The 15,290-nt window shown below is 39.9% G+C and overlaps 1 protein-coding gene across 4 annotated transcripts in view; it reads left to right on the forward strand.

The window, feature by feature from the left end:
* Dtnbp1 (dystrobrevin binding protein 1) overlaps nt 1-15,290 on the forward strand; it is a 104,616-nt gene that overhangs the window by 8,901 nt on the left and 80,425 nt on the right. For 3 of the 4 annotated variants that reach the window (XM_075969779.1, XM_075969776.1, XM_075969777.1), the window contains 3 exons: nt 1,112-1,165; nt 2,360-2,410; nt 10,683-10,743. In XM_075969779.1, coding sequence (XP_075825894.1) covers nt 1,112-1,165; nt 2,360-2,410; nt 10,683-10,743 — 166 coding nt within the window. Of the gene's footprint in view, nt 1-1,111; nt 1,166-2,359; nt 2,411-7,378; nt 7,420-10,682; nt 10,744-15,290 lie in introns of all 4 variants that reach the window. The other variant, XM_075969775.1, reaches the window with a different exon arrangement.

Consider the following 15,290-nt stretch of genomic DNA (forward strand, 5'->3'; position numbering starts at 1 on the left):
GTGTGTATGTGTGTACGTGTGTGTGTATTGGAGAACGTATGATGAGAAATGAGTATTTAAAGAGTTTATTGTTAGAGAAAACATTTTTTAAGATAAGATCTCAGGCTGGCCTTGGACCCTTAGTCATCCTACCTTAGCTTCCCTGCTGAGATTGCAGGCATGTGCTTTCATGTCTAATTTAAAATCATTTTCTAAAATGAAAACTTTAAATATACACAAAAACAGAGCAGTGATATGAGCCCCGCATGTCTCCGTCAACAGTCTTCAAGTGTTGGTGTCTGTCTTTCCTGTCTCAGTCCTCCACGGATCCCCTGCACCTCTCCCGGGGAGTTCATTCACCAGCATAGGCAGTGCACAGATGTGCTGCTACAAAATTAGCACTAATTCATTGATAGTATCAGTTACTCAGCCTGTAATCAGATTTCCTTGCTTCTTAGAAATGCCTTTTTACAGCTGATAAGTCCAAATCCAGATCAAATAAGTTCCACACATTACATTTGATTAAAGACCAATTTTTGAAACAGATGGTTATTAAGGAGCCACATGGGGAAGTGCTTATTAAATCTTACAGCAATTTTATTTTCAGTTCTCTATAATGATCTCTCTTTACCTTTTTATCCCAAATTCTTTTTTTTCTTTTATGGGGGAGGCAGAAAAGTTGATAGGTTGAATTATGAAGTTAAAAGATACTTTAGAACTCTGTATTTGAGATATCAGCATAGATATATATTATGTGTACCTTCCATTCTCAACTGTAAACATAATCCTGCTTGAGTAGGGTCCACTGCTGTGGGTAGCAGTCTCAGGGTAGCTCTGTCTAAATCGTTACAACTTAAAGCCTCTCTGAGATTGGACTGAAAATGGTAGAACATGGCTGTAAAAACTCCCTTCTTGACTTTCACCTGTGGAGGTTCTTGTTGCTTCCTGGACAGCTAAGGCTTTATGGAATTTCTTAAACTCAGCTAGAGAGATATACAGATTATTTTTGTATTAAACAGATTGTTGATTCTTTTGAGCTTTGTAATTTTGGGGATAGGGTATGGGCTGAACCCCCTATGGGGTTGAAAATTTTGACTTGTTAAAAATGTATTTTCTGTTTGTTAATTTATAGGCTGAAGACTTTAAGTGACAAATCAAGAGAAGCAAAAGTAAAAAGCAAGCCCAGGTAAGCTCAAGCCAGCTTAATTAGCATAGCTTGAATTTTATATAACTTTTGGCTGAGTTTGTAATAGGATCATTTTTATAGGCTTCAGGTCTGTTGAGTGAGTGCATCTGACCCCCAAAAAGTATTGGTTCATTCTAAATATTGAGACACATGGAATTTGTATTAAACTTATGAAGTTATGAAGTGTTAAAAGAGCTGAAGTGTGTCAAAGTCCTGAATTACTGAAAAGCAAATTAATAATGAAATAGAACTTGATAAGTGAGTTCCTGTAAATGTGCTACGTGTTTTACATTTGGACACTAGAATTGTATTTTTTTTCAAGTATGTGATCAAATTCAATTTCAGCTGGAAACAGTGAGCTTTTATCCAGCCTATTTTCTTTAACTGACATTATATGAAAATGTTTATTGTATTATATGCTAGAGACAGTTTCTGCCTGGCAAAATAATATTGTTATGTTGCAGTTTATTACTTATGAAGCAATATATTTTTTCGACAGCTTAAATAAATTGTCATTGTGTTTGTGTGCACGCCCACCCACACATGCACATGTGTACGCTTGCCTGCATAATTAATGTGCACTACTTGCATTGCAAGTGCCCACAGAAGCCAGAAGAGGGTGCCAAATCCCTTGGAATTGGCATTACAAGCAATTGTGAGCTGCCTGATATGGGAACTGGGAACTGAACTGGGATCCTCTGCAGGAGTTGCATGAGCCATCTCTCCATCCTCTTCATTAGTGGTTTTAATCTTTTAAAAGATTGTAGGATATTTTATTTATGTGTATGTTTACCATGAAGGCAAGCAGAGGGTGTTGGGACCCCTGGGACTGGAATTACAAATGGTTCGGGCTGCCATGTGGGTGCTGGGAATTGAACCCAGATCCCCTGGAAGAACAGTCAGTGCTCTGAACTGCTGAGCCATTGTTCCAGCCCCTCATTAGTGGCTTTAAAATTATTTACATAATAATTGGCAGTGCCAGAATTCTTGTAGCAGTTTTTTAAATTTGATTTTTATTGAGCTCTACATTTTTATCTGCTCCCCTCTCTGCCTCTCTTCTCCCTTTCAACCCTCTCCCAAGGTCCCCATGCTCCCAATTTACTCAGATCTTGTCTTTTTCTACTTCACTTATAGCAGTTTTTTTTTAAAGTTGACCGAATCTGCAGCAATTCTAATAAGTGTTTCTCTTGTTAGGAGTGCTCCATACTTAACAAAGTACTCCGCCGGACTGGAATTACTTAGCAGGTAAATATTTTTTTTAGAGCAGAGTTGTACTTTTAATTTTTGTTGAAACATGCTTTACAGTTTTACAGATAAAACCCCAGAATTTTCTGCTAGTGTAATGACAAGATTGCTTACTTCTTTTCCTTGAAGGCAGCTGCTTTCACCCCTCCGTACAAGGCCATTCTGATTTGGACAGATAATCACTGTTGTTTTTACTTGTGGATGATTCCAAATTAAAGAACTCAATTTATTTTTCGTTTTGCTCTTTTTTTTTTTTTTTGACAGTCTTCTGCAGCTCAGGCTAGAACCATGTTCTGTGTAGTGGATTACCACTTTGAACTTTCTGATCCTCTTGCCTCCACTTGAGTGCCACTATTACAGGCATGTGCTGCTAAGTCTGGTTTATATGATGCTAAGAATCAAACACAGGCTTTGTGCATTTTAGGACAGCACTCTGTGAATCTTATATCATTTATTTCCCAACCCATTTCTCTTGACACAATAATATAAGATGTGGCTCTTCTCAGATATGAAACAAAAGCTCAAGCAAAAAGAAAACATGCTGATAAATTGGACATAATCAAAATTAAGCATTTTTTTGTTTCAACACCACCACAAAAGCTAAATAAAAACCCACAGGAGAAGAATTTTTCTGCATATTATTTGACTAATGGAGTAGCATCCATAGTCTGTAAAAGACCATTTATAACTCAGTAACAAAAATGTGGTCCAGTGAAGAAACAAAAAATCTGAATAAACATCTCAGAGTGAAGATACACAGATGGCCCAGAAGAGCATGAAAAGTGCTCAGTATTATTATCATCATTAGAGAAGTGCAGATCTGAACTGCACTCAAATGCCACTTCATGTACTTCATCTCCATTCAGAAAGCTGCACCATATTGAGTATGCCAAGGACCTGTGCAAGTTAGCATCACCATCAGGGTCTCTCTACATAGCTCTGGCTGTCCTAGAATTCACTCTGTAGACTAGACCAGGTTGTCCTCAAAGTCACAGAGATCTGCCTGCCTCTGCCTCCTAAGTGCTGGGATCAAAGATGTGTGCCTCTACTCCTGGCTCAGATTAACATCCTTATGTATTCTTGATGGACATTTAAATGATGCAGCCACTTTGGAAAATAGTTTCATAGTCTCTCAGAAATTTAATTGCAGAATTGTCATATAAAATAGCCGTTTAACTCCAAGAAAAGTGGAAACATACTGAGTTAGGTGTGATGGCACATGCTATTAATCCCAGCACTTAGATGTCAAGGCAGGAATTCCCGATCATGAATGAGTTTGATGCCAACCTGTGCTACATAGTGAGAGGTGTGCACTCGCTGCCTCCCCCACCCCCACCCCCGTGTGTGTATGTGTGTGTATGTATATGTATGTATTTATATCTATATCTGCATCTACATAAAACTTGTACCTGAACTTTGAATGTGTGTAGTAGTTGTATTCATAACCAAAAAGTTGAAGCAGCATGCATGTCCATCAATGAAGTATCCATATCATGAAGTGTTATTTGGCCACATAAATGAAAGACTGATAGATTAGACATGGATGAAAACTTAAAGGATCCAGCACAAAGAGCACATATTTGTCAGTCCACTTAAATAAAATCTTCAGAAGAAACAAACTATGGTGACAAAAGATTAGTGATTGCCAGTGTTTGGAGGGATGGTAGGGTAGGTAGTAACTGCTGGTGAGTAAGTATGAATTTTCTTTTTACAGTGATGAAAATATTTTAGAAGTAATGTCGTAATTGTACAGTCTTATGAATGTACTGAAAACCCCTATGAAAACACTTAAAAAGTGTGATTTTTATAGTATGTCAGCTATACCAGAGATGTTATGAAATAAATCTCTGTATTATTTATGTTATGAAGTCCTCTGACATGAGACCTGGTGTGTGTGTACAGTGGATGACAGCTTCTTTTCCTGATCTGTTCACTTCTTTTCATCAATAGTTTGTTTTTAGTTCACAGTTGGATTTTTTTCTGTAGTTGCTAAATCTAGAGGGTTTCGCCCCCCCTCCACACCATGTTTGAGATTGAGATCATAAATGTATGTTTATTTGGTGCTAATTTCCTGCTTGTGTTTGTAGTGTGAAGGACATAAGTGAACCTAAAAGGAAGTATTAGTAAAAACCATTGCGTACAGTTTATTTACATACAAACATACTTGTGCTGGTGGAACTGGATCTAGGGTTTTATGCTAGGCAAGCATAACATGTTTCAACCACATTAGTTCCTTCGTATAAGTGGTTGCTCGTGACTATTTTAGTTTACTCTTTAAATGATTGGCATCTAATTTAAAGAAAAGAAAAGAAAAAGAAATAATGGGAGACCAAAACCAGATGCTGGCCTTTTAAATCTGCTAAAAGTCTCTTTGTCATGAATAAGAGGGATTTGCAGTGGTGACTGCCTCTGTGTCTACACCTCCCAGAGCAGAAACAGTAACTAGGGACTGGAGCACAGGTCTCCAATAACCACAAGACAAGTTTCCTATTACATGGCTGCAGCTGTGGGGCCTGGGGACTCTGGGCGTGGGTAGCTGCTACTCTAATAAAACCATGTTGACCCAAATTAAGCAGTTGTCCATCCAGACCTTCCCCTGCAGTTAGCAAGCCATCGGACTGGTTTCATCCAAAGGACTCTGTCAGTGTAATTAGGGTCTAGGTGGGGAGATAGACTCCTAGCCCTTTTTACTTTTTCCGTCTTTCTTCTCTGTCCTCTAGATCATAGCTTTATGTATACGTCCATGGAGGTCAGAGCTTAACCTCAAGTGTTCCTCAGGTGCCTGCCTGATTATTTTGAGATAGGGTAGGTCCCTGGCCTGGAACTTGCCAAGTAGGCCAGATCAGCTGGATATTGAGGCCCAGATATGTGCCTAGTTTCTACATGGTGCAGGGATTATAAGTGGCCACCATTGTAACTGGCCTCTGTCTGTACTGTCATAGGTTTTTAAAAACCAGATTCCCAAATCCTTAGAGTCAAAGGCTTTATAAAGCAGCTTGTCTTGTCCAGCACAGAAGGTATTTACATGTTGTTTACATGTTAATCGGCCTGTGCTATGGTCTCTTCCACTAGTCCTCAATAATTATTTAAATAAATTGATGCATTATGAGTATGGGTTTTTTCCTTCCATTTTTTTCCCCATTATTGACTTAGAGAAATATAAGAGAAAAAAATTTGAATGAATTTATAGGCAGGGTCTTCACCTCAGTAACATGTGGTAAAATCATGTATGTATTAAAAGTGACTTTGTACATGAGGTATAATGTTTGTTTGGAGGGATTGTCTTCCCTCAAAGCCCATGGATGTGTCTGTAAGGGCACTATCTTGGCTGTGTTAATTGAGGTTGGAAGACATGCCCACTGAGAGTGGCACCATTCCCCTGGCAGTGGATTACTCAGGAATGAATTTTTAAAAATTGTAACTGACAGCTAAGACCCATGAGTAGTATGTCTTTGTAATGATTTGTCTCCCTTTCTTCACCATGCCCAGTAACATAATCACCTCATAGTAGAGAAAATGAGTAGTTGGGTGTGGTGGTCTAGTCTTGCCTGGGAAAGAAGCCTCAATGAGGGATTGTCTGGATTAGGTCGGCCTGTGGGCACTGGTCTGTGGGGATATTGTCTTGATCATGTAAATTGACGTGGAAAGACACAGTTACTATGGTTAATACCATTTCCCTGGCAGGGGATCTTAGACTGTGTAAGTGGGAAAACTAGCTGAGCACCTGGTGTTTGTTTATTGCTATTGGCGCTTGACTTTTGATGTAATGTGACTAACTGCTTCAAATTTATTTTGCCTATGCAAGGAATAACTTTGAACTCTAGACTTGGTTTCCCACATTGGTAGGCTGTAATCTGGAATTGTGAATTAATAAACCCTTTGTCTCAGAAGTCCCGTTGAGTGGGTCTGCATTATTATTTAGAGAATGAATCATCAGAAAAGTGACACACTCAGTTGGTATGAGGGCGATACAAAATAGTAAGGAGCGAAGCCTACTAGGGGAAGAAGAGATGGGAACAGGAATCTGGAGTTTAAATGGCAAGCAGTGTTTAACTTGCTCTTTTCAATTGATTGAGAAGTGATGGTCAGTCTGCTGTGAAGTCTTGAATTTGAAATTAATGTGATCATTCCTTTACTTGTCAGACATTTTGTAAGTCCTCTGTGTTAACTACTGAGACAACAAGTTGGAGAAGTACAATTCTTCTTGGCAACTCTGGTGCCTAACAGTGCCTAGCATTCAATAAATACTTGCTGATTTTAATTGATACTTACAGAGGAAAAAACATCAAGTTTTCTATTAGTTAATAATGACAGTAGGACTATGTTGATTAACATTGTCCAGTGCTTTCCATTACATATAGATACTTGTAATAGTTTCTGGGATTATCAGATTGACTTTCCTATCTAAATTCAACTGAAAAGTGTCTGTATAACTATAAAGAAAGGCACCATGAATGCATGAAATACGTATATCTATTCAGGTAATAACTTTGATACAATTTTAGATAAGATGGAAAATCAAGTTTTCTATCAGTAGCCATATAGATAATATTACATTCAGAAATTATATTTTAAACGTTTTTATTTTGAGGGCTAGATGGCTAAGCAGGTACTTACTGTGTAAGCCTGGCAACCTGAGTCTAGTTTCCAGAACCCATGTAAAGGTGGAAAGAAAACTCCATAAAGTTGACCTCTGACCTCCAGACATTTGCCATGGCATGTGAACCCATCATGTATGTCCTCACACAATAATAACAATAGTAATAATTAAAATTGAAATTTTTATTTTGAGATGATTTCAGCTTTATGAAAATATTGTAAAATTATATCAAGAATTTCCCCCAGTGTTAGCCTTTTCTATAACCAGAGTATGATGATCAAAGCAGGAACTAAGTTGGTAACTATATTACTGCCAACAAATCCATTCAGATTCTATCAGTTACTGATACCCCTTTTTTATGTATCTAGGACCATGCGTATTTAGTCGGTATGCTACCTCCTTTTCTGTGGTGAGTCTCTCTTTGTCCTGTCAGCCAGCTGACAAATAATGACATGGATCTTCTTGTTAGGAAAGTTCAACCTATAGCTTAGACTTGTTCTTAACTAGCTCTTTTAAATTGACCCATGTTTTATTTATTTATGTTTGTTTGTTTGGTTGGTTTTTTGAAACAGGGTTTCTCTGTGTAACAGCCCTGGCTGTCCTGGGACCCATTTTTTAGACCAGGCTGGCCTTGAACTCACAGAGATCTACCTGCCTCTGCCTTCTGAGTGCTGGGATTAAAGGCATGTGCCATCACCGCCTGGCAACCTGTGTTTTTATTAATCTATGTTCTACCATGTGACTTTTATCTCTATCCCATTTTATAGCTCCTGTTTCCTCTCTGTGACTGGTTGGTGACTCTGCCTTTCTTCTTCCCAGAAGTCCCACCTAACCTCCTCCTAGCTATTGGCTGTTCAGCTTTTTATTACACCAATCACAGCATTACTTTTTCACACAGAGTATAAATATCCCACATTTCCCCCTTTTTGTCTAAATAAAAAGGAAAGTCTTGACTCTACCATCATAAAATTATATACAGTAAGAGCAATTATCAGGTATTATCTAAATAGAAAGGAAAATTAACTTTAACAAATGAAACTATATACAATAATAACAATTATCAAGTGAGAATTACATTCACAATATCCAGTCCATTTGCATTTGGCAAAGTCCAAGAAAATACTCCCATTATTAATCCTTGTCTTGATGAGTCTAAAGTTTTGTACCTAATTTGCCTTCTGTCATAACTAGGGAAAACTATAATTATCCAGTCTTCAATTCCATCAAAAACTCCAAACGGATATACTATTACCAGAGTATACAGGAAGTGCAGTGCAACCCACTTCCAAAACTATAGAACCGGCAGAGATATCTAGTTCCTAGACAGTCATCCAAGGTTTCTCTACAACATTGGGACATCTTTGGCCTACAGGGCTAGAATGTCTGGCAAACTCTTCCATGAAGCAGGAATTTTGAAAGACTGTCCCACCTAATCTTGGCAAATTTCAACATCCACTTTCCTGTGTATCCTGCAAAATGCCTAGCAGACTTTTCTATGAGGCAGGAATATTTTTTTTTTAATCGATATTTTTTTTATTTATTTATTAAAGATTTCTGCCTCCTCCCCGCCACCGCCTCCCATTCCCCCCCCCCCCCCGATCAATTCCCCCTCCCTCAACAGCTCGAAGAGCAATCAGGGTTCCCTGACGTGTGGGAAGTCCAAGGACCACCCACTTCCATCCAGGCCTAGTAAGGTGAGCATCCAAACTGCCTAGGCTCCCCCAAAGCCAGTACGTGCAGTAGGATCAAAAACCCATTGCCATTGTTCTTGAGTTCTCAGTATTCCTCATTGTCCTCTATGTTCAGCGAGTCCGGTTTTATCCCATGCTTTTTCAGACCCAGGCAAGCTGGCCTTAGTGGGTTCCCGATAGAACATCCCCATTGTCTCAGTGTGTGGGTGCACGCCTCACGGTCCTGAGTTCCTTGCTCGTGCTCTCTCTCCTTCTGCTCCTGATTTGGACCTTGAGATTTCAGTCCGGTGCTCCAATGTGGGTCTCTGTCTCATGAGGCAGGAATTTTGAAGGACTGTCCTACCTTGTTTTGGCAAAATTCAGTATTTTTCCTTTGTGTCCTGCTTGTCCAGTTTGAACAGCATACTATCAGGAGTCAAGACAAAAGCAGTTTCTTTGCCCAGTGGCTAACTTTGCCACAATGAAAGCAAGTTACATATGGAGGTTCTTCAATGCCCATCATCTCTGAAGTAACTCGGTGTTGAGCAGCAGACGTGTCATGAAAAGCTGGAGATTATTAAGCCTCTTAGATGTCATATTTTGTAGGTGTTTGAAGATTACCTATCTAAAAATATATCTCTGCTTAACATTGAAAACATACCTAACATAAGTACCTACAAGTTTGAGTATTATAGATGGCTAACTACTAACCTGTATTTAATATACATTTTAAAATGAGCTGCATAGCAACAGTACTCCAGACAAGAACAAAAACATATATATTATAACAAAATAACCTTAAATTTGTTGTATCAGGCTAGGTGGCGGGGGCACACACCAGCCCTTGGGAGGCAGAGGCAGGCAGATCTCTGTAAGTTCAAGACCAGCCTGGTCTACAAGAGCTAGCCCCAGGATAGGCTCCAAAGCTACAGAGAAACCCTGTCTTGAAAAACAAAACAAAAATTGTATCAGTATACCAAAGTCCCGTCAATGTAAAATATTTGAGGTTAATAGTTGTCTTTTTATACTATATTCCTATATCCCTACTAGATGTTGGCAAGCATCCATAACCCACCAAATGACCAAAAACCACCCATCCCACCTTTCTAGACTGCTTCTTGTTACCTTTGGGCACTGGCATCTTTAGGGGGGACCCTGAGAAAACTGGGATAATGTTCAAGTCCTGGGAGAGCTAGCTGTATTGTTTGTTGTCCAATGTCTGTGTAATGGGAAAATGCAAAGCTTATCTGTAGTCCTGTCTGGAGAAGTCTGAGTCTGAACCATCTCAACCGGCAGCCTTGAAAGCTTGTTCTGGATGCAGAACTCTGAGGAAACTGCAACAGTGGCTCTCTGAGATGCTGACTCACCTGGGCCATCTGTTTTCAGTGGTTTCTGGTCCCCTTACTCTGAAAACACGTAAACTTTCAAAGGTAACATACATATCTGCATTGACACAAGTATGGACTGCTCATCATACACGAGCCAGCCAAAGATGATTGTTTTCTGTGTGAGCAGGGAAAATAAACATCACTGGTCTTGTAGTTTTTCTAGGTTTATTTCTTAATGTCTGTAGTCAGGATTTTCAGGGGTTCTTTCCTAATCAAACCTTACCACAATTAATCTTGAATGATTCTACAGTCTTTTGTTTCCTGTGGAAACAAAAATATCACTTCTTGCCCAACATAATTTTGACTCCCATTTTGAAGTTAAGGCATTTAAAGAATATGTAGGTTGGTTTATATAAAAAGCCCTGTCCTAGCCAGTTCTACATACTGAGACCTTTCCCATAAAAGAAAAAAAATTCTTTCCCATTAAAAATAAAATTTCAACTATTTGTGTGTTTAAGGTCTCTGGGTATTTTATTCTTCATTGCCTTCTATGCTCTTGTGGCATGTGCTATTATTTTTTGGTTCTTTTCTGCTGCCTCAGTATATTATAAACTTAGCTAGATATGTTTCTTTTGATGTCTGTTTACATTTTAAATTGTGTTTTGCGTTTTTAGGTATGAAGATACGTGGGCTGCACTTCATAGAAGAGCGAAGGAATGTGCAGACGCTGGAGAGGTAGCTTGCTGATCTTCTCTTGTGGCAGATTTTCCTTTTCCGATGCTAAATGCCAGGTCTAGGCCAGGGTAAAAGGCTTCGTTGGTTGGTTTTGCAATATTGAAAGGAGAGGCTGGACCCACTTACAGCCATGAGCTCTGGACACTGTGTACCCCTGATGTGGGAGTGTCATATATCAATCTGTTGATTTCATTGGTTAAGCAATAAAGAAACTGCTTGGCCCTCATAGGTTAAAACATAGGTGGGAGGAGTAAACAGAACAGAATGCTGGGAGAAAGAAGCTGAGTCAGGGAGTCGCCATGATTCTCCCACTCCAGGCAGACGCAGGTTAAGATCATTCCGGGTAAGCCAGCTCGTGGGCTACAGCAGATTATTAGAAATGGGCTAGTCCAGGTGCGAGAGCTAGCCTAGAAGAGGCTAGATAGAAATGGGCCAAGCGGTATTTAAAAGAATACAGTTTCCCTGTAATTATTTCGGGGCATAACCTAGAGCTAGCCATGTGGGCGGCCGGGTGCCAGGGACGCAGCCCCTGCCGCTCTTACTACTACAGAGTGGCGCCCCGCCACTCCTATTTCAACATACCCCTGAAGATTCATTACTCCTTGTGGGTGTAAAGTGGGACTGTGCAGAGGCTGATAGGAAGGTAAAACCCATGCGTATACACATGTATAATGAATTCTTTAACATACACTAAGCCTGTAAGAATTAAGGGACTCCCAAAGGGGAAAAAGGAAGAGGAACTGAAGTCAAAGTGGTTGTAAGCAAAGCAGGAAGCTGGAGGTGGAAACTGGAAGCTTTGTTCATGGTGTGCTGATTTGGGATGCTTACATATGCCCCTTGACCTTTGAAATGGCTTCATTCCCTGGTGAATGGTTAAACTAGGAAGGAAAGAAGGAAACCTGGCAGTCTTTAGAACAGCTGGTCAAACTGGTTTCCTTACTGGATTTGTTACCATGTTTTGTAACCCTTCACATAGTGTAGGGTTCTGAGTTATGTTTCCTGTATACACACATAACCCCTAAGTTAAAAAATAAAAGTCACGTGTATCTTTTGATACCCAGTAAATTCCCCATGGATCAGAGTTTACACCAAGATCCCTCAGATTCTCACAGACTAATTTAGACTCTCTTCCTCCTTCTCAAAAATAACATAAGCTATTCAAAGTTTGAGTCACCAGAAGCAAAGACGACCTCTGAGGCCATTCTGAAATACAGTACCAGCTTTAAGGATGAAAATTTAAGCCAGGTGTGGTGGTGAGCATTTGTAATCCCAGCGTTTGAGAGGCTGAAGCAGAATTGCTCTAATCTTGAGCTTGGCCTTGACTACACAGAGAGTTTAGGCTAGCCTGGGTTCTACAAAGTAAGACTGTCTCAGAAACACAGAAACAAAACAAAAGACCCTCTTGGTGATGTGTCTTTGAAACTTACAAATGTGTAAATGAATTTTTTACTACTACTAAATTTGTGTTTATTATATTAGGCCTGCTTCTGACAAAACAACTTTTTTTTTTTTTTAACTTTTTATTTAACTTTATTATGTTCGTTGGTGTGAAGGTGTCAGATCTCATGGAACTGCATTTTCAGACAGTTGTGAGCTGCCATGTGGGTGCTGGGAATCGAACCCGGGTCCTCTGGAAGAGCAGTCAGTGCTCTTAACCGCTGAGCCATCTCTCCAGCCCCCTGACAAAACAACTTTTTATCAGGCAGTATCCGTCTCACAGGGCAGGTAGATGTACTTATGGGCACTTCAGTCTTGTTCAAGAAATTATTTTATAATTATTTCTAGAGCACAGTCTTTAAAAAATGTATTATTAGTTTACAAATATGAGTGTTTAGCCTGCATATATGTATATACATCACACGTGTTTCTGGTGCTGTGAAGGCCAGATGAGGGTGTTGTTTCCTCTGGAACAGGAGTTCATTTGTGGACTGCCATGTGGGTATTGGGGTTGAACCTGGTTCCATAGAATAGGGGCCAGTGCTCTTAACTGCTGAGCAGTCTTTCCCCCTAGGGCATATTCTTACCTGTGGCCTACCTAATAAAGCAAGCAGTCAGTGGTAATTTGGTTGTTTAAACTTTGTCTAAGCAGTTGGTTTTTTGTTTGTTTTTTTAATTTCACTCCTTAACAATTTACAGCTGAGTAGTTAAAAGTGACTTAAGGGGGCCGGGTGGTGGTGGCGCATGCCTTTAATCCCAGCACTCAGGAGTCAGAGGCAGGCGGATCTCTGTGAGTTCGAGACCAGCCTGGTCTACAAGAGCTAGTTCCAGGACAGGCTCCAAAGGAGCCTAGGCAGTTTGGATGCTCACCTTACTAGACGTGGATGGAGGTTGGTGGTCCTTGGACTTCCCACAGGTCAGGGAACCCTGGTTGCTCTTCGAGCTGATGAGGGAGGGGGACTTGATGGGGGAGGGGGAGGGAAATGGGAGGCGGTGGCGGGGAGGAGGCAGAAATCTTTAATAAATAAATAAATTAAAAAAACAAAACCACAGAGAAACCCTGTCTCGAAAAACCAAAAAAAAAAAAAAAAAAGTGATTTAAGGGTTAGTTAGGTTTCCGTGGTGGTTTCCAAAGCTAGTCTTGTAGTGTTTGCTTTTGATTCCTGTTATGGTGAAATAGTTGCTTACCTTCAGGACTCTTTAAGAGTCATGGTTTTATTCAGCAGTTTGATGTGTGGAGTAAGCTGAGTGAGACTTTCTCTTCCCTGTTTGGGCTGCATTTTCTGTTCCGGGGTACAGGCTAGAAACTGTTTCTCACTGGGCATGGTAGTACACGCCTTTAATCCCTGCACTTGGGAGACAGAGGTGAGTTCTGTGAGTTCAAGGCCAGCCTGGTCTACAAAGCGAGTTCCAGGATAGCTAAAAGAGATTCTGTTTCTCGTCTTTAGTGCATTAATCTGTTTTAGTCTTACACAAACAACCTAGTCTCTGTCTTTCTCTATCCATAAAATGGTGTCATGTTGTGGAGCATTTGGTGGAGGAACTGTGTTCATCTCACTGTAGCCCAGGAGTATGACCCAAAGAAAGAAGCTGGGATTCTAAAATCCTTTGAAGGACATGCCTACAGTGTAGTTCAAATTCTAATTGGTGTTATTACTAAAAACCCAGAGTCAGATATAGGGCTAATACTGAAGATCAGAGAAACAGAGCAGCCAGCCACTAGAGAGTTGGGATTTTTTTTTAAAGATAGGATTTCTCTGTGTAGCTTTGAAACCTGTCATGGAACTTGCTTGTAGACCAGGCTGGCCTCAAACTCACAAAGATCCACTTGTCTTTTCCTCCCAAGTGCTGGGGTTAAAGGTTTGCACCACCACCTGGCTAGAGAGTTCTTTTACCTCTACCAATGTTCAGACCGAAGGGGCGATCCTGTCCTCGGACTGCATCTCCAGAGTCCATCTGTCTCCGCCAGACCTCAGACTGCCCTGAACTCCTGTCTCCTCCCGTCTTACATTCCTCTCTCTGCCCAGCCATATCATAACTCCTGTCTCCACCTCCCTAGTGCTGGAATCACCTGTGTGAGCTGTTTCTCTTTTAGGCAGCTTCAATCTTGTGCAGCCCAGGGTGGCCTTGAACTAACATAGATCTAACTGCCTGTGTCTCCCAAGTCCTGGGATTAAAGGTGTGTGCATGCCACCACTCCCTGGCCTCTAATGGCTTAGCTCTGCACTCTGATCTTCTGGAAAGCCTTATTTGTTAAAGCACAAACAAAATATCACTATACCATGGTAGCTTAGTTTTGTCATGCTCAGCCCCACCTACTAAATGTTCCACTGTCTCCCAACTACTCCACATAAGCTGTTAGCATTCAAGCCTTTGAAGGACATACAAGATGTCATTTAAATAAGATAATGTATCTAAATTGCTTAACACAGAATCTGGCCTATAGCAGGTGCTCAGAATGTGTTAGTATCATTTATATTATCTGTGATTTCTGACAGTCGTTCAGCCTCTCTCTTATATTAAAATACTTCAGTGCATTCTGTTATATTCTTTCTACACATATACCTCTTATGTTCTAAATGCAGAATATAATTTTTAGTTTTATGTAAAGTGTAAATTAAATAAACCATTGTTAAGCTTTAATATCTAAATACATTATACTTTAATTTTTGGTAAGAAATGGTTATTATCTAAAACTTACTTATTTTAGACTTTTCGAGTTATTTAATAAATCAAGGTAAGATTTATAATGCTTTATAAAGATTATGCCATGTACCAGGCAAAATATTTTAACTACTTCTTTAGTCAGTCCTGTGAATTTTGTTTTGTTTTTGCATTTTTAAGTCTTAAAATCCGAAGCTCAGCTAATTTGAGAGACCCGATACCAAAGTATGCTCAAGAGAACAGTGTTTTCTTTCCTGTATGTTTATCGTTCCATTTCCAGTGTGTGACACAGGGCCCAGCAGATAAGCTACTTTTAGAAAATTTTTAATAAAACCTGTTGATATTGGCACTTTGAATATATGTAACTAATGAAGCTAGGGACAGTGGCGGTACAGCCTGTGACCTCAGCTATCCAGGAGCTGAGTTGGGAATTCTGGAGTCCCAGG

The sequence above is a fragment of the Microtus pennsylvanicus genome, chromosome 4, assembly GCF_037038515.1.
Source record: "Microtus pennsylvanicus isolate mMicPen1 chromosome 4, mMicPen1.hap1, whole genome shotgun sequence".
NCBI classification, from domain to species: domain Eukaryota; kingdom Metazoa; phylum Chordata; class Mammalia; order Rodentia; family Cricetidae; genus Microtus; species Microtus pennsylvanicus.